We start from the raw sequence: 20569 nt of genomic DNA on the forward strand, positions 1-20569 counted from the left end.
TCATAATAAAAAGAGAATGGTGTGAGCTAAAGTTAAAATGCTAACATTTATTCTTTTAGTTAGGCTTCATGGTGCAGCTAAGTCATAGAAGGTACCCTGGGTTAGGACCCCAGCACCAAAAACAAAAAATAAAAATATTCTTTTATTTATAAAGTATCTTAATTATTATTTCCTTGCTTTTACAATACAGCTTTTAAAAATAAAATTCAAATCAAAAAACAAAAATAAAAGGAAATAATGACTTCAAATTCAGTAAGTTTGAAATTACTCTAACCACGGGTAACTATCAATCTAGATATCTTTATATGCACAAATATAAATAAATAATATAGACATAAATGACTATAAAATAGAAGTTATTCTGTGTTTAAAAATTTTGATTTTATTTTATTTGCACTTAGCAACAAAATAAAAGTGAAATATAAAGTATTTTAACTTTTGATAAAATTTTTACTACATCAAAATTAATCAAACACAAAAATTTTAATGGTTGGAATTATGGCCATTTTTAAAACCACATTTCACCTTTAATTAATACTGCTTCACAATATTAAAAGATAAGGAAAATATCATGCATTTTCTTGCCTTTCATTTTATTTTTGTTCATGAACTATTATTTAGGGGCTGTCAAGGTTTAACACAGTTATATTCTGTCCTATTGTAATTATTCCCATAGATGTTGAGTTTTATTTTGAAATGAAATGACACTCATGTCCCTTTCTTTTCCCAGACCTTCCTCATCCCTAAATTCTCTATTTTAATTCATTGCATGGCTGGCTAAATTTCAGCTTCCATTAGTTTTTCTGGGAAGAACTCAACAATACTGTTTGTTCATGTTTGGAAATGGCTGCCTTTTACCTTCATATTTAATGCATGGCTTTGACAGTCATAATATTCTTGGATTACACTTGGTTTGATTTAAACTTAAATTTGACTCACTGTTTCTGTCAGCTGTGCAGAAATCTGAGGTCAGTCTGATTTTTTCCCTTATAGGTGACATCAAATTTTTCTTAACTGCCTCAATCATTTTTATCTGTGAAGTTTGGTAACTTAAGATACAAATATTGACTATTCATTCTGTGTTAATCTCCTGTGAAGCACAGTGTAATTATTTACTGTGCAGATTCCTTTCTTTTTTCCCAAGGGAAAAATATTTTAATTGATGTCTTTCAAGTACTTCACTTATTTTTTGGAGTCTCAAATTCTGAAACACCAATTATCCTTACATTGGACATCTCTTTTCAACATGTCTGATTCTTTCTAACTGCTAAAATGTATGCCTTTTTCTTGTAAATTCAGATTATTGTCCTAATCTCTAAGATGATTTTATCTATGCTTCTATTTCTCAGTGCTTCTGATGTTAATTTGTATGTTGTTTGGAACTTCAAAGAAATAAATTCTGGGCATTCTAACATAACAAAGAAAAAGAAGTTTAGATACAAATAATGGACACCAGGCCATTAAAAAAATAGTAATGTTTGTGCTTCTTAAAAATAATTGATGTTTCTAATATAAATGTTTCTATAATATAAATGCATGCTTTTGAATCTATTCTTGCCTCAAACACCCTTGTAATGTCAATTTTGATTAGGTATCCTGAACCCAGAGGTATTAAAAAGAAAATAAAACTATTCTCCCAAGCTTCTGACATGATGAGCTTTGATTATCATTTGAATGGTACAAATTAATACCATTATGTACTATTGGTACCAATTATAGATTATAAATCTTTTGTGCCCAATATTTGTGCTTTTCCCAAAAAGGCTGCTTGATTAGCACTATTTAAACTGGCATATTTAAAAGTGCTGATTTACTGCTAGATTTAATGTCAAAGAAAATATAACTTTAAAAAAAAATTATTTCTTTCATTTTGAAAAACAACTTTCCTAGGAATGTGAGGACAACTTAGAGTTACCAAAAAGGCTGGAATGTCTGGATAATTTTATTTTATTTGAGTTTCGTTTTTCTTTGCAAAGAAGCAGATGGTTAAAATAAACTGGACTGGAGTAAGTAGGATCTTGAAGTAAAGAGAATTAAAAAGAATGATACTAGGAAAATCAAATATTACACACAAGAATGTAAACAATATTTAAGAACTGAATGTTACTTTAAGGCATAAAATCATATTAACCCACCTATGGAAGTAACAAATCAAAATATCTATTCTCTCTTTTCATGGGTGTGGAAAAACCCTACACAAATGTTACTCTTCCCCATTTTCAATTCAAAACTATGTTAGGGAAAAATATTGAGAAATAATGGAACTTTAAAGAAAAAAATATTTAACAGTATTTAGGCCAGAGATGGAGGTTTCAAGAAAGGTGAAATATCCTGAGAATTTTGTTAAACACACAATCCAATATCCACTCAGCCAGAGATACTGATATACTCTGGAAAGGAATAATAATCAATAATAATGCTGGTTAATAATCAATAATAATAGTTCTGCTCCCCAAAATGATTCTGCTATTTCCCTCAGATCAGATCAAGCCTATTCTTTTCACAGGTTGGAAAACTTGATAGCATTTTAGAGGGTAAGAAATTGAGGATTAGAGAAGTGAAAAGACTTGTTAAAGTTCATACAATGTAATCAAGTAGAAAAGTAAAACCAGAATCCAGGTTCCACAACTTCATAAAGATTGTAATAAAAATACAAGAAAATGCTTAATTTAGCCAGCTGGGCACTTTATTTTCTTTTTTCTTTCCACATGAACATCATGTTTGAATCTGCACTGGATGATGGCCATCACTTAGTAATTTCTCCTGCTTCTCTGGAATATGAAGGGGCAAATGATGGGGCAATCCATGTTCCTGGACAAGACTCAAAAACTATGACTGCAAACATTTTTTTCTTTAAGATGTAAAATCATGTGCATAATTATTCACAATCAAAAGTTAAAGTAAAATCTCCTTGAAAATAGCATGAAAACTATGTATAATGTATGTTAAAATTTTAAGTACATGTTTGCAGACATGTTAAAAACAAAGAAAACAATCAGTAAAACAGGAGGCACTCATAAAAATCCTAAATAATTACAAAGACACGAAATGCTGAAATTATGCATTTGAGCAAAAGAAAATACCCATAAAATCCATTTTGTATTATAAAATGAGATCTTAAGACCAGTTTGTCTATTTAATTACCCAGTTTGCAGTCAGTGCTTTTGTAATCTCAAATAAAATTTACAAGTTTAGAACTCTATGATTATTTTCTTTTTCTCTAAAGTAAAGTCTACATACACAATTATAAGGGTAATAGACACATAGAGTATATAGAGTTATGAGAAAAAGTTTTCCTTCATATCAGCATAATGGTCCCTGTTCCTGGAAATATACTGAATTAACTAAATAACTGTGCATGTTTATGTAGATAGAACCATGTCCATAAATTCAGGTCTGTATTTTCACTAGGTGGCAGTGGCACCATCTAGGGTAGTTCTGACCTCATACAATAGCTTCAGATGACAAGGATGCCTTTTCTCCTCCATAACCTCTGAGGTTTCTGAACAATTAATACATCTCATTCAAATTTTTCTTGTTATTAAAGCTCCACTGAATTCACAAATAAAACATTAATTAGATAACTTTCAAAAATAAATAATGTTAGACTCAAGATTTAAAGAAATCAAGCCCCATGGATCACCATTGAATATTTGTTGCCACTGCTCTCCAATCAAATCGAGTTAAATTGTACTGAGCTAGATGGAATCAAGTTAGCACAGATAGATGCAGTGCAGGAATGTTTAAATAGGTTTTGTCACCACTTACCTTAATTTAGGTTACAAAATTACTCTGACATGCTTCACAGAGGCAGGAGCTTTCCTGATTCTGTTCCTTCAGGTGAGTTTTAAACTCCCTGCTTACTCTTATCAAAATGAAGCATCACATTTTATCTTAATAATGAGCTCTGAAGCAATTTCACCTTGCAGGACTGTTACTCTTCCAAGACAGACTGAAGAAATTCTTGCTGGAGCACGCTGCTCTTTCTTTTACCTCCCAAACCCACCCATGGCTCAAAACTGTCACCTCTGTTATGAGTCACACTCACTGAGAATCGGTGCTTTCTTAGAGACATTGTCATTCATAAGCCTCTTTAATACTTGCCCTCTTTTGAAGCTTCTTTTAAGCTTCTTTTTTCCCCCATACAATCATTTAAGACATCTTATTAACTTAGTTAACAGTTTTCAGTCTCCTTCCAAAAGTTTGGCTCTCTTATCTTCTATAATCCTTTGAAGTAGAAAGAAGAGATTGATTTTAAAACTGCTATAAGCTAACAACCATATCTTCATACCTTGACTAGGATCAGATTCTACAAAAAAAAAGTGCCTATGTTCATTGAGCAAGGAAAAAAGATATTCCCTTCACTCTAGCCTGAGCTTATTTTCAACGTATCTATTTTCTATACCATAATCTCTTCAAAAATTAACAAAATAAGCTCACACACTAAAAAGAAGAAAATCTAAAGCATCAGCATTGGGAACTAGAAAATACAGGGAATTTGATAGACCCCAAACCAAAAAAAACAGTGAAGAGCTGCTCTGAACTTAAGTAGTATGCAAATTGCTTTCTTTTAAATGGTAGCATGATAACAAATGATATTTCTGGATCTTGGCACATCAAACTACCCACAGATGAAAGATGACTTAATTGCTTTGACCACAGTCCGAGTCAGAATAGCTCAGTTGGCAAATATAAAAATAGCTTGGTGCTGTTTGCATTTGCATTTGAGCACGGAGTGATTTCATTTTAATGCCCAAAGTCTAGTAAACCAAACAACCCACAGGTAGTGAAACATACCTTGCAAGAAAGAGATGCAATTCCTGACCACAATGTCTAAGGGTTGCATGGGACACATTGATCTTGTCAGCTATATTCCCATGCATAGGAAATAACACTGTCAGTGCAGATCCTTCAAATTCAGATCACAGTATATCGAGAGTTTATGTCTTTAGAGGTTTAGCAGTTCAGCATTCACAGAGATTTGTTGCCTGTGCCATCATCTTTAAATAACCTCCTAAAAATCTTCTAATAATTCATTGTTATTCTGAATGTCTAATGTTATTGTTAATAGCTTAAGCTTCTTCTTATAATTTTACCCAACAATGTGTTTCAAATAAATACTCCTAGCAGAGTGAGATCTGCTATATTTTAGGCTTTACTATGTAGCAGTCCAAATAAAGTAAAAATACACAGAAGAGGAAAAATATGACACAAAGAATAGGAAATTTCCCCAGGTCTGTATTAAATTTGAATCTAAAGCAAGTAATGGTAAAATGTGAACAATAGACTCTATATTTTTTCCTAACTATCTATGTTTGAGATGATGTTACTTTCATATTTTCTAAACTTTGTAATCTAGACAGCAAACTTAATTCAGAAAAGAAAATCTACCTTAACTGATTACCATAACCAGGATCACAGACATTTAAATCAAAAGTCACTTGAGTTGGAAAAGGTTTAAGTTTTTTCAATAAATTATTTTTTATAATGACTATAAAAGTTATATAGTACACAGAGGCTAGCTGGAGCTAGACACTTTACTGTACCTGAATTGCAAGGAATACTTTCTGAGATATAAAGCTGACAATCAGACATCTGAGTGTGACTGGAAAATAACAGTTCCTGAAAGATTAAAGTGAGAACGTTAGTAACCTGGAAGGCAAAAACCATTGTTCTTTCAATTTGAAGCAGGAGATAGAATGGAAACATTATAATACAAACACATTTAAAGAGAACAAAAAGTAAAATCATACCCCCAAATCATTCTCAAAACAAAAAGTCAGAATTCTTGCTCCACAAAAATAAATATTGCTTCTGCTATAAACAAAACAGTTTTGTGGTGACACTAAGCATAAAATAGCTTACTTTGTAAGGTAAAACTGAGTTATTCTTTCCTGAAATTCAGTAAAGTCACTACTTTTGCAATATGATCATCTTGTGTTTTTAATGTCAGATTTTTTTCACAAATTTAATGACTAGTAAAGAAGGGCAAATACATATCTGAGCTCATACAACCATATATTGCTCATAAATATCATTTTTACTTTAAAACTTATTCTTGAGCAAAACAACACAAAAGAAAATGGTTTATGGAATTTGGTAAATGGTTAACGGAATTTGGTAAAACTACAGAGAACAAGTATTTAAAATTAGGAAAACGCCTGGGGGGGGGGAATATTCATTTTACATTTTCTTTTTTTCCTTTTTTATTCATTCTCTTTAGTTATACATGATAGTAGAATGTCTTCTGACATGTTATACATACTTGGAATAAAACTTCCCATTCTTGTGGTTGTACTTGATACTGTGGGTATTTTTAAATGCAGAAGAGAATGAATAATAATGCCAAGCACTTGGGGAAACATTAACATATTATTTAATCTTTTATTCTTAAGCTTTTAAAATTGCTAATGAATAAAACTGTACCCAAAACAGCCGGTAAACTGTCATTCTTCACTTTATGTGGAGTCAGTTAAAGAAATTTGTGAAAAATCCCACATTTGATCTTCCTATCTTAGGGAAACAGGGTTAACTGTTCAGTAAACTATCAGATTTTTCCCTATATGTATCCATCCATGAAAAAAATAAAATAATAAGGAGTTTGGGAATGACTATTCATGGATTTGTTTCTTTGTTTTACAACTGGTCCTGTGATGGCAGAACTTTCATCTGGGGAACCCACAAAATACTACCTTTATTGTCTTGAATGTTGAAAAGAGGCACATAATTTTTAAAAAGGAAATATGACCATACTAGTCTACATCTTGCTTTTCAATGTAACTATGTGTCAAAATGTCTTTCCAGGTCATTGTTTATAAAAAATCTACCCACTCTAATTTTTTATAACTATAATTATATAGAATGGAGGTATCACAATTTAACCATTTGCTTACTGGCAGATATTTAGTTTGTTTCATATTTTCTGTCCTTTAAGAAAATCTTTATACATACATCTTTGTTAATGATCCTGAATATTTTGTTACATCATTTTGGAACATTTGTATTTCTTTTGCTGCTTGTCAGATTCTTCTGTTCATCTTGTTGTTTTGTAGAAGTTTTTTGTATGTTTGATGTATTTATTTTCTCTCAGTCTGCAATTTGTTTTTTTTTTTTTTTTTTTTAGTTTGTGTATGGTATTTTCTTTTAGTGTTTTCATGTGTTCTTAAATGTATTGAACGTTTTCCTTTTTGACTCCTTGGATTTTTATCTTACTTAAGAAATACTGTCCACTCTAAGTCTCTAAACATCATCTCTCCATAAATAGCAACATTATAGTTTCATTACTTTAAGCATATTTTAAAATTCATAATACTGATTTATCTTTGATTAAAGTATTGATTTGACTCAGATTCTAGTTAAGTAATGAAATAAAATTTAAATATAAATTATCTTTGAGCACTTATAAAATTATAAAACATGGGAAAATAAATAGCTGAGATTTAAAAAGAAAAAATAATTTGGTCCAACCCAAACCTGACTACCTTTCTTGGTTAATAATAATAATAAATAAATAAATTAGTGGGGGACAGAAGGCAGGACCTGTGACATATATTGTCTACATAATTCTTTCATTTAGAAATGAATTCATATTGGCTTCTTCAGGTAAACACTGAACACTGAGTTGAAAACTGTCTGATGGACCATAAACAACAGAAATAGTAATAGCATTAATGTACCCAAACATAGGGAAAAAGAAACAAATATCACACTAAGATGGTAATAGACCTAGATTCACAAATTAATAATTAATTCACACCACACATTGATACAGAAGGAAGATAGAAAATGATATAATCATTGCTTTTAAAATATCACTAAACTGAAAAGTGTGCTCCATACATCTGGAAACACTATAACGAACATTGTTGTGAAGGATAGAAATACCAGGAGGATATTCAACAAAGATTTGACTTTGAGTCAATACATGGCCATTTCTCCATCCATATACCAGTTAGTTCAGTCACACTATAGCAACCATTCTGCAACAGAACAGAGACAAATTCATTTAGTTTAAGATAGCAAACAGAGAACAAGTACTTTACAAGAAGGGTGATAGAGATATTTACAACAGAAGAGAAAAGAAGCTCCTACTCCTATAACTCCTACTCCCAAGCAGTGAAAGATGCTCTAAAATCTACCAGTATCTGAAAGTTGTGATAGAAAAAGAATTAATAAAATATAAACCAATAATAATAATGAAAGACAACCGAACTGTTTTAGCTGAGATTGTTGAAGAAGTTTAATAAAGTATTAACATTAAATTCACATAGCATTTTAGTGTGTACAAAATGCTTTTGCAGTCTCATTTGATTAATACCTAGAAGTAGTCAGGAAAACCATGATTAATAGATCCATTTTCCTCCTGAAGCTAAGTAAGGTCAAGGATATTGCCAAATATTATGTAGTTACTCTGCTGTAGATCCGCTATTGCTGCTATACCAACTTATAACTTGTAAAACAATTCACAGAGATGTGCAATCAAGTTTGACATACATAAAGGTCATAATTCACAAACTCGTTTTAAAAGAAATGCAGACTGTATCTTTGTGAGTCAAGTATTTTCCCCATATACTATAGACATCAAATGCATTCTGAGGCGTCAAGTCTACATATATACTTCTTTGCTCTTCTTCCTTCCCTCTGTCCTGTCCCTCCACCTGCCCCTGCCCATGAACCTGTTTTTAAACATATGGAAAGCAACTGGAGGAAATAGAACGTTTAAGTACATGGATCACTAAACAGTCTTTCTGGAAAAAACTTCAGCTTTTCATTCATGATGGCAGTGGGAAATACCTGTGACCCAGGAGTTTCTTAAATCAATTACGAGATTTACTTTAATGTCTCCATGCCACTCACATGGGAATGTTCATGCTCCACATGGGCTTTGTACTAATTAGCACACAACCTAGTTTGTCTATTAACATTGTAAGATGGACCCCTTCTGATAGTGAGGATAAAACATTTCATCAGAGGATGTCATTTGTAAGTTAAGACAGTCTTGTCAGGATGCCTTGTAGCTATTCATTTCCTGTTTACAATGCTTGGTTATCACTGTGTAAATATAGCCAAACATGTGTGCACATGCATGTATGTGTAGTTTTTGTAAGTGGGCAACTCAATCAGTTTTCAGTCAGATACATTACTCAAACAGCCACGTTAAATGTTTCTTAAATTAAGTTAAAATGACTATGTGCAACAATACTGCATTGCTAAAACAGATCAAATGACCTCATCAAAAATGTTTGAGAAGGTGTCAAACTTATCCATGTTAAATTTCAAAATTTAACTGTGAAAAGCTCTCTATCTAACCATCTGTTTATCTAGTTCCTCCTATACATAATCAAAATTTTTTCAAATGGAAACTCTTACATTGACAGAGTAGATGAGTCCAAATATTTGGTTTAATAGTTCTTCACTTCAATTTATCAAATAAAATTAATCTTTCAACTGTAATAAGGTTTACATTTGTCTGTTTGATCTATATTTTTGAAGGATATTCATAATATTTTGTACACTACAAAGCATATCTATTTTTATTTGTATTCAAACAGTTGGCCTATGTGTACATAGAATCGTAGATGAGAAATATTTTAATAGAAATATTATCACTAAATTTTTTTTTTTCCAGTGTTAAGGACCAAACTCATGACCTCACACATACCAAGCAAGTAATCTGCCACTGTACTACATTCCCATCCCTATTTCTAACTTTTACTGGCTTTTAGTCTTATTTATAAAAGGGAGCAAATCTAAAAGTAATCATACTCCAGAAAAATTTTAATTCAAAATGCATTAGGTATTCATGATTCCATTAGGTGCAACTAAATTTTGGGGGAAAATTATTTACTCCCAGAATGATATTTCAGGGTCACACAGCTTAAATTAGACATTTTGCAAGATTGTATGATGAGAGGGTTGTTAGATAAAGCAAGTTAAGAGTGAGCTGGGACTGGGACTTAGTGATAGAGTATTTGCCTTGCATGCATAAGGCCTTGGGTGTTTACTCTACAGCATGAAGAATAAAAGTGTGAAGGGTTATTGAGAAAAATGTGGTTACGAATATTTACAATGCTAATTAGTAAAAGACAGTAAGTAAAGAAGCAGGAGAATTTATGTTCAATGCATCATCATTTCATATTTTTCCTCCTTTCTATCACTATTGTAAATACACACACACACACAAAAGAGAGCTGCTTTTACAGAAAACACTTGTACTTCAAATAAAAATATTTTGTTGATTAAAATAACTGAGCACCTGGTGGAATTTTTTGAGTCAAGTAATTTTTTTGTGTGTGGTACTGGGGATTGAACCCACAATCTGAAACATGCTAGGCAAATGCTCTACTACTGAACTACATCCCTAGCCCACTAACCACTTAATTATTTTTTTCTCTTTAAAAATGTTTTTTAGTTGTAGATGGACACAATGCCTTTATTTTATTTATTTTTATGTGATGCTGAAGATTAAACCCAATGCCTCACATGTGCTAGGTGGGAACATTACCACTGAGCCACAACCCCAGCCCCCAGCTAATTCTTGAGTACTCAGGTTACAGTATCTTTTGCATCAAATGAGTAGTTCGAGAATGATTTAAAAGTTAATCTGTGCTTTACTTTCTTCCATCAAATTATGTATTTATGATAAATTAATCAAATGTTGTCATAAATCTCCAACACAATAATGTATCTGGATCTATAAAATGTACTCGTGTAAATACAATATACAAGCTTCTACTTACAAATAATTTGCTTCCAGGATTGTGTCTAACAACTTTTAATGATCATTAATACACAGAAAATGTTTGTAATCATAATTAACTTATCAGAGGAATAATTTTTGAGGCATAAATTACTTCTTTCATATTTGACTAGTTCATGTTCAGTATTAAGTATTACCATGCACGTAGTCTCTTCACTGTCAGGAGATGGCGCTGTGGGTTTTAAATCACAGAGCTAAAATTCCCAAAGCAGTTGAATTTTAAATTTGGTTCTTTATTCGCGCACACCGAGCAAGTCCTAAAAGAGTTCACCTTTTTTGTTAGAATAATTTTAACTTCTAAAAAAGTTTCAAATGTTTTTCTTCATTCTATGAAGATAAGTTTCCAGGAGGGAGACAAGTGTAACACAAACAAATATGTTACATCGGCCTGTAGAGAAGGCAACTAAACGCTGGAGTATGTTACACGCAACCAAGGCGGGAGCGAATTCTTAAACTCTTTTCACTAATTTTCCAATATCTTTACCCATACGTAACATCGTTCTCAGGGTTTTCAGCAGTGATAGCAGGCTCCAAGTGACTCACTTGCCATACAGACCAACTGGCCTTCGAAATCATCAAAATTGGGAATGTAGGCGGGAACCAGTTGAGCCTTTCGCGCCGGGTTTCTTAGCGCAGGCGCTAAAAAAATAAATAAATAAATAAATAAAAAATCTTTCTCAGGGGCTTAAGGGGTTCCTCTTCAACGTCTGTCCAAACTAATTGTCGCTAAACAGCAGCAGGAATCAACCTCTTCTCTTTAAAATAGATCAACAAAAGGAAAATCTCGAACTTTTATCAACAAGTTCCAACTTTTCCACAGGTGGAAGTCCTTGGAATTGCCAAGCACCTCGGAGCAATGGTAAGGCGGGACCCTTGGCGGACTGCCAGAAAAGTTCCATCTTGGGCAAGTCTCCTGGTCCCTACATCCTGATTGTTTTCCTCCTTATCAAACCCTTCATGCGCCTGATAACATAGACTGGTCTCTTTTTGTAGTGCGCTTCATAAGGCTTACAAATAGGATGAGAAAATACGACAAAATAACGCCGAAAATTTGACCCGCAGACAAGACAGGCTTGAGTCTTTCCACCACAAGGTACATAGGAGTTCCTAAACCTGGAAGGACGCAGGATGGTGATCCACATCCAACTGCCTCAGACCCTCGGGTTTTAAGCTGAATCAGGAGCCACCAGACTGTGCAGGGTGGGCGAGACAAATGCAACTTCAAGGTCAACATGCCTCTGACTGGGATCGGAGGGCGGCCAAGAGTGCCTGGGCCTCCAGCACTGGGGGAGCATATTGGAAGGCAGTGGTGGCCTCTGAAACCGCAGCACCACCTGAGGGAGGTTTCTCACAGAGGGTCCGTCACGGATCTCAGAGATCTGGCCAGACTTGACCTTTTCTGCTGTACTCTTTCAGCGAGAAGACAGTCTCCACCATCTCCGAGAATTCGCTTTTTCAGCGCACCTCCCAAGCTAAAGTTGAAGTTATTTCTGACAAACTTTATTTTCATTTTTAAAATATTCTGAAATAGATAATTTGAGACTCACAGACACAATTCTCCTCAGAAAACACACATAGCTACCCAAATCCAGGCTTCTCCTGTTTAATCTAGATAAGCAATAGACTGTTCATCAGAGCTATAGAAATAACAAAGAGGAACTCCTGGTTTTGCAATTTAAAGATAGTTTGATTTTATTTGGGCTCCTGTTTCAAATTTCAAGAAAATATTAGGATGCTCACTAAGAAAGTTGGTTATAACCTAAAAACTTAATTGGTCTGCCCCTTAAATTTCTAATTACAATGCTGCGCTGCTTGCTGAATATTTTAGAATCCTTTCAAAACCGTAGGTGTGTTTCTTCCCGCAGTAACAAAACTGTATTCATCTTTACTCAACGTCCTCTGGTGTATATATATTTGGTTTCCAACACTGGACCAAAAATGCTTCCATTCCTGATGTGTTGGTCAACGGGCCTCACTGAGTCAACCAGTCCAGTTGGATGTTACCCCAAGTGAGTGACCAGAGCTTCCCCAACCTGCTGCAGGCAAAGGGAAGGAAACTCCTACATCTCCTATCCTTCGACTATTTCGGTAACTCGCCGCAGTACTCCTCTCTGAAACTGGAGAGTCAGTTATTTCCCTTCCGACGCTTCACTTTAAGGGGTTATCTATAGGCCAGGAGATTTAGCCGTGGGTGATTGTCCTCATTGTCCGTGCAACAAGGGTTTTATTTGGACTTTCCCTTTGCCACCTTTCCAACTTCTCTCCGTAGCGCCGGCTCTTTCTCCAATTCTTGGGGGAACAAAGTTCAATCGCACAGATTTCCCGATTTCCTGCGGCCAGGGGGCACTAAGTGAGCAGCTCAGGTGAGCCAGTCTCGAAACCCGCTCGAGGGATCCCACCCAAGTGAGGAGAGGGAGCTGACAGTGACTCAGAGTTGGCGACGATTAAACCAGGTAACGAGACACCGGGCAGATGTGTTTTCATTGCCCTGTAAGATAAATGCAGTGTTAAGTGCCTGACAACTTCCCAGAAGCAATCAGCAAAAGTTTACGAGTGCATAAACCTCAAAGACCATTCCCCGACGGTTGTTATAAGGACCGCTTTTAGAGCTTCTATAAATTCTCTGGTCGTTTCCCAAAGCAAAGTTTCTAGTGACTATTAAGCAGCCACCTCCTCCGGGGAGACTGGGGGGATTTTCTTGAATCGCAAAAGAGGTTTCTACTGAGTGACATAAAATTGAGCAAAAGTTTGTTCTAGAAGTTTGGGAAGAGGAAGTAGGTAGTGGAAAGTCGTGGAGGTGGGATCCGGGAAGGGACAATAGATGCTCTTGGGTGCAGAGTTATTGAATAGCTACGAAAAAGCAATATCCAGTGAGGGTCCGGGGTCTAGCCCGCGTACGCAGCGCCTTTGCCACACTTGGCGTTTCAGTTCTCTTTCATCCTAGCTCTGCAGCGCACAACACCTCAAGGCACCTGCCGCTAAGACAGCGCTCCCACCAGGCCCGGAACCGTCGATCCTACGCCCTTCAAGAGGCCATTACGGGGACCCATTTGAATCGAGGCATCCAGAGGAAAGTTTCAGACCACAAGAAAGAGCAGGCTGAATGAAGATCTAAGTCAGACATCAGGGGACTTGTAGCCGCCCCTGCCCAAAGCCCTTAACGGTGCTAGCTTCCATCTTTCTATAAGTAGCCCCAGAACTTTGATATGTTAGGATCATCGGCAAACACTATCCACCTATGTTTATAGAGAAACTTCGTTTATGATCCCAGTGAAAACAAAGCTAATTGAAAAGCAATAACAGTAGTGTGTCTTTCGCTTCCTAAAGGGAGAGGTTAACAGCTGTTAGCGCCGGGGGAGGGAATACAGGCAGCTAGCAGTGAGCTTGGGACTGCCCTGCACGTAAACTAGCCTGTAGGTCCCAAGCGAGACACGTGGGCAGGCTCAAGCCTTCACAAGCGTGGGTTTGGGTGCCAGGCAATAGAGTCTCCAGCAGTCAGCAAGCTCTTTCTCAACCTCTGGGTTCCAGTATTTCCGAAGGAGCTTAGGTAACCAACGACTGCAGGCATCTATGCAGGGGGCTGTTTCTGTCCCTGGAATATGAGATCTCAAGCAATTATTTTGTAAAGAGAGCGCTGGGCCCTTTTTCATCCTTTCCAGGTGAAAATGCAGACATTTTTGTGTCACCCTTACCCTTCCATTATGAAATAAGGCGCCCAACTGTTCTGATATTACCATTCAAAAACAGGTTCTGTGGTGAACCTCATTTGTGAATCTATTACAGAGATTAATAGATTATTTCTCCTTTTTCAACTAATTCTCAGTGGGGAAATTTAACCATATGGTAAGGAGAGAATTAGAATTTCATCACATTAGAGCAAAATGTAATGAAAAGAGTCCAACACCTGGGGCCAACTCTGAAAGCCACAATTAAAAGGTTTTTAATGAAACCAGAGAAACCAAAAACTGCACAGCCTTCAGTAATTCTGCCACATAAGAAAGAATCATTAGAGGTGTTGGGAAATATTGTTTTTACTTATGTCATAAGGATGAAAACCAGCTGCTAAATACCATGTGCTCCTAAAGACTGAACTCTGAAGCAAGAGGACCATTGTACCCGTTTCCCATCCGGAGAGGAGCACTTGTTTTCAGTCTTCCCTTAACTTACCCTCCAAGAATTACCCAGACAGATCCAGATGTCCCTAAGCAGCTTCCTAGCTGTGGCAGTTCCAGTTCCAGCTAAATAAATATGCACAAGTGCCCACACTTGGTGTGTGAGAGGATTTAATTTTTGGTATTGACTTTTCTAAAGCAACTGGATTTTAATCTAGATGAAACTTTGAGAAATCCGTTTCTTCCTGTTTAGAGAATAGTGTGCTTTATAATTACCATCGCCACAGCAGTTATTCCGGTATCATCGCAAAATCACACCTTCTTTTCCACACCACCTACCCTTCCTTTAAAAAAAAAATTAAATGGGATGCATAATAATCAATTTGTTCTTCGTTTTGCTGCCTCCCCAACCCCAAATCCGGGTAGGAAATGGGCAGTGGAGGGGTGTGGAAAAAAGGAAGAGTGTTGGGGGGATGATTGCTTTGCTCTCTTACTAGCTGAAAATCTAGAATGAATTTTGGACAAGCCGGCTGGAACACCACCTTCCCCCTGGAAAGTCCCATTTCCAAATCCAGACCCGAGACATCCTGTGAACAGGGGTGGAGTATAATCCTCGCCTGAGAGGGTAATTTAGCACTAGCTGAAACAGCAGTGGCGAGGGAAGGGCAGTGGGGGTGGGGTGCGGTGGGTGGGGGCGTCTGCTTTCCACGGGACTCCCAGGCTTCTCCGCCGATCTACAATTTGCTGAAGGAGCAAAGAACATCCTCGACTCTAAGTAGGGCTTTTAGTGTGCTCATTGATGAGTGAAAGTCGCCACACATGTCAAGCTAAAGGCAGTTGTTGGGTTACTAACAGGACCCAGCGCCTTGCAAACATATGCGCTAAGCTGTGTATACAGATGGCAGGCAGAATAATGGAGCAGGCGCCTTTTATAAAGCTCTAGCTGCTGCCTGTCTTCAGACCTGGGAAATGAAACTATTCAGACTCGCGGCCAGATAGCGCCTGCGATTGTTTGTTACCGTTTTAATCCTATTAATTAAAACGTTAACCTGATTGGGTAGAAAGCGCTGTCCCAACAGGCGAGTCTTCTTCATAATAACCTACTCAGAGATAATGATGTAAAAGACTCCCCCGTCTGTGGCGGCGGCTGGTTGATGGGTCCGGAAATCTCTTGAAGGTGAATCCAAGCAAGATAAACGGTGCGGAGAGGAGGCGCGGGGCTGGGCTCAGAGCGGCGGCGGCGGCGGCGGCGGCGGCTCCACTCCCTCTGCTCCCACCCTCCCACCATGCGGGGCCGCGGCCCATGGTGAGCCCCAGCAGCCAGCACCATCGGCTGGAGACGAAAAAGAAAAAGAAGAGGAGGCGGCGAGCGCGGGGGAAGGCGAAAAAGAAAAAGAAAGAAGGGGAGAGGGCTGCCCGCAGCACCAGGACCGACGCGCGCACCAGCTCCGGAGCCCGGCTCGCGCGCGTCTGTGGGGCCGCCTGACTCCCGAGCCGAGGCGGCGGCAGCGGGTGCGGAGGGCCCGGGCTGCACGCCGGCACCGGACCATGGAGCGCGGGCTGCACCTCGGCGCGGCGGCCGCGGGCGAAGACGACCTCTTCCTTCACAAGAGCCTGAGCGCCTCCACCGCCAAGCGCTTGGAGGCGGCTTTCCGCTCCACGCCCCCGGGCATGGACCTGTCCCTGGCGCCGCCGCCTCGGGAACGCCCGGCGTCCTCCTCCTCGTCGCCCCTAGGCTGCTTCGAGCCCGCTGACCCCGAGGGGGCAGGGCTGCTTCTGCCGCCGCCTGGAGGAGGCGGCGGCGGCGCGGGAGGTGGCGGCGGCGGGGTGAGTGTCCCCGGGCTGCTCGTGGGCTCAGCCGGCGTTGGGGGAGACCCTAGCTTAAGCAGCCTGCCGGCTGGGGCCGCCCTATGCCTCAAATACGGCGAAAGCGCGAGCCGAGGCTCGATGGCCGAGAGCAGCGGCGGCGAGCAGAGCCCCGACGACGACAGCGACGGCCGGTGCGAGCTGGTGCTGAGGGCCGGAGGCGCCGACCCGCGGGCCTCCCCAGGCGCGGGAGGCGGAGGCTCTAAGGCGGCAGAGGGCTGCTCCAACGCCCACCTCCACGGAGGCGCCAGCGTCCCCCCGGGGGGCCCCGGCGGCGGCGGCGGCGGCGGCGGGGGTAGCAGCAGCGGTAGCAGTGGCGGTGGCAGCAGCAGCAGCAGCAAGAAATCCAAAGAGCAAAAGGCACTGCGGCTCAATATCAACGCCCGGGAGCGCCGGCGAATGCACGACCTGAACGACGCGCTGGACGAGCTGCGTGCGGTGATCCCCTACGCGCACAGCCCCTCGGTGCGGAAGCTGTCCAAGATCGCCACGCTACTGCTAGCCAAGAACTACATCCTCATGCAGGCGCAGGCCCTGGAGGAGATGCGGCGCCTCGTCGCCTACCTCAACCAGGGCCAGGCCATCTCGGCCGCCTCCCTTCCCAGCTCCGCGGCGGCAGCGGCGGCAGCCGCTGCTCTGCACCCGGCACTCGGCGCCTACGAGCAGGCGGCTGGCTACCCGTTTAGCGCTGGGCTGCCCCCAGCCGCTTCTTGCCCGGAGAAGTGCGCCCTGTTCAACAGCGTCTCCTCCAGCCTCTGCAAACAGTGCACGGAGAAGCCTTAAACACACCCCCGAAAAACACAAGACCAACCCAAAAACTAAAGGAAAGCGAAAAGCTGCTCCCCACCCCTTTTATTTTGATCCTCTCGTAGTTGTGAAACACTTGCTGAGCAAACAAAGCAGAGGCAAGAACTGAGAAGTATCAGAGACAAACGGGACTTTTAGCCTTGACATCCCCAGAATCTCGGTCTTTGGGGTGGGGAGGGAGGGAAAAGGGAGGTGGAGTTGGGATGGAGTATGGATGTCTATTTTTTTTTTTTTTTTTTCCTCAGAAAAGTGGCAACTTTGTTGGCAGCCCAGACCGCGAGGAAGCAGAGTCTTCCTTAAAGGTGAAAAATAAGTTGAGAAATAGTGCTTGGTTATTAAGCGTGGAGAGTACTGAATGGCAAAACACTAATCCTACTAATAATTGTGAATTTGGCTAGTGCTGAAGGAGAGAGGAGAAATCCGGGTTGGGAGACATGTGGAAAGGAATATTCATTCAGACAAATCAGAAAGGGCACTTGAAAATAAATTTTGATTCTGAGCCAGGAGAAAAACTTGAAATGTAGACTTACTTAAATGGGGGGAAAACAGAGAGACATGTTGCTATGAAAGACTTGTATTTTTTATTGTCTCTGAACTTTAATCCTGTGAAAATGCTCAAAGTTTTGGCGAGAGTGATATAAAAGCAAACTGTGGCTGAAAGAATTGCATTTAAAAATATTTATGTGCACCTTGTTACTTTCTACTCTGCAATGATGTATTAACAATTCATGATATTTATTTGTTATTCTTCAATGACCCTTCCACATCAACAGTATTTATCATATGTTAAGGTCATGGGTCTTATGTGCAGATTTTTTTAATGCCTCTAAAATTCTGTTTTATAGATTAACTTATACTGTGTGCCAAGTGTTAAAAGGTTTATTTGCCAACAAGTATGAAGAGAAATATTAATGTATCTGAGCTGCTTAGGTTTATGAAAGGTCACCTGGATATTTTCAGTTGCATCATCCCTGTATTTAAATTGAGCTTTAATAAATTGCTTCAGTCCAAAAATTACAGGAAAGGTGTATTCTTAATTGATGAATGAATTGATCTCTTTTTTGAAAGGGGACTTCTTTGCATTCCAAAAGGGAAAAACATCACAGCAATAGATCCTATAAGTAAGAACATACTAAGCAAATATTTTTTCCAGGCTATGCTGTGCATTTTTAAAAAGGTCTAATTTAATTGCTTTTAATATATATGTACATATATAAGTTATTTTAACTGTGGAGAATTATTTAAGTTTAAAGACTGGTTTGATTTGTCTATGGTGTGAAATCCTTTGTTATTTTTCTAAAAAAATAAAATTTAAAAGAAATAAAATAAAACTAAGGAAAAGCAAGAAGCTATTTACCCAAAGTGAGCTTTCAGTTTTAGTTTGCATGGCTGTTTGCCTGCGTTTCTGTCCTATGAAAATCAAGAAAATCTTTTTTTTTTTTTTTTTTCTTAATGGAGTCCTGTTATTTTTCCACTCCTTTAAGATAATACAAATTCACTTTGTCAGGTTGGATGGTGAGTTGGGAGCTGTGATGGATTTGTTGGTGGGTTTGGATGTGTAAAGAATGATATATATTAAATAGGTCAATCAGACTATGACAGCTATGTATGACCATTTGTATGTGTATGTATGTCGGAAAGAATCTTTATTAAAATATTTTGATCAAACATTTTATTATGCTGTGCTTTGTGGAAGGAGCAACACCTCTCTTCTGTGTTACTTTTTGCTTGAAAGGTAACAAAACAGAAAGGAGTTTCAGAGAAGGTGGAACTAGAATTTTGGCAGGAATGCACAATTAGAGTAGCCCTAGTTTACTTGTTAAAAGGACAGTTGCTAGGCCTGGCCATGCAAAGAGAGGTGAATGGGGTCAGTGGTGGGACCCAGAAGAGGTCCAGAGTTCCTGGCTGCTGGAATGAACTTAGAAGGCCATGCTTTCCCTGCAATTCTTTTCTACTTGAATGACATTGATAAGCATGCCAGGGCCCACCAAAGTTGGTAAAGTTTCTTACAGAGTTTTTAATCAAAATTTCTACTTCCAAATACTTGAAAGCCAAGGAAAAAGAGATGGATTTAGATTTTCTGAACACTGATTCTTAATGTGGTTTTCAACTTTTTTGTGTGTAACAAAAGAATCAATTGACTGGGTTGAATTACATAAGTGTCAACAATGCCCATAGAGATTTCCAGAGCTTACTGTAGGTGTTGCTTGTTAATGAGATTTTTTTTTTTTGATGTATTTGTATTGGGTTGGATATGGACTCTACTAAAGGATGAAGGATAATCTTGTATTTGGACCTCTATATTGCTCTCAAATGTTGAAGGTGTGATTGTATTGTAGTGGAGGTTATAGAGATGGTGGTGATGGTGGTGGTTATTGGTGTTAGGAAGTCATAGTGTTTCATCTGTACCCAGTATGCTAAATGCATTTTTTGCCTGTATAGCCTCAGCTCATAAAGATATCCCTAAATGCCATCAAACTTAGTGGGGGGTGAGGGAGGATATTTTCTGCTCCACTTGCCATCAAAGAAGATTAATCAGAACCTGTAACTTTTCAGAAAACATAACAGCAAAGGGCCTTGAAGCTGGAGCCCTCCCAGTCTGGGAGTGGGGGTAGAGAGAAGGAAGAGACCAGGGCAGCCCCCAGGCAGGAGAAGAACCGTCTCTTAGCATTTACCAGACAAAGCCTGGGTGCATCTAATTATGATTATTAAAACAATTTCCATGACGATGTCTAATATTATGTTAATTTGAAAACAACTGTGTATGAAAACTGTCGACTATAATACCTAAATTCATTTAATGAAACACATCGTTAAGGCAATTAAACCTCCTGGATGTGATTAAGAAACATAATTACGACACTGTTCTGCGCCATAATTGGGTGTCTTTAATCAAGGGGTAAAGTGATCAGCAACACAGCCATTAGTTTGTATTGTTCTGGCCCTGCTGTCCATCATTCTGATTAGGAATTAACCACAGCCACCACCAGTCGGATTTTTTTTCCCTTTTGCATATTAACATTGT

At 38.7% G+C, this 20569-nt stretch overlaps 1 protein-coding gene across 1 annotated transcript; it reads left to right on the forward strand.

Annotated features, from left to right (window-relative positions):
- The first annotated feature begins 15564 nt into the window (after positions 1–15564).
- BHLHE22 (basic helix-loop-helix family member e22) lies at positions 15565–18561 on the forward strand. The gene has a single exon (XM_079110374.1). It carries the CDS (start codon positions 16420–16422, stop codon positions 17518–17520), a length of 1101 nt encoding a protein of 366 aa, XP_078966500.1. The 5' UTR covers positions 15565–16419; the 3' UTR covers positions 17521–18561.
- Positions 18562–20569: the final 2008 nt, after the last annotated feature.

Source organism: Sciurus vulgaris (assembly GCF_902686455.1).
Source record: "Sciurus vulgaris genome assembly, chromosome: 1".
NCBI classification, from domain to species: Eukaryota; Metazoa; Chordata; class Mammalia; order Rodentia; family Sciuridae; genus Sciurus; species Sciurus vulgaris.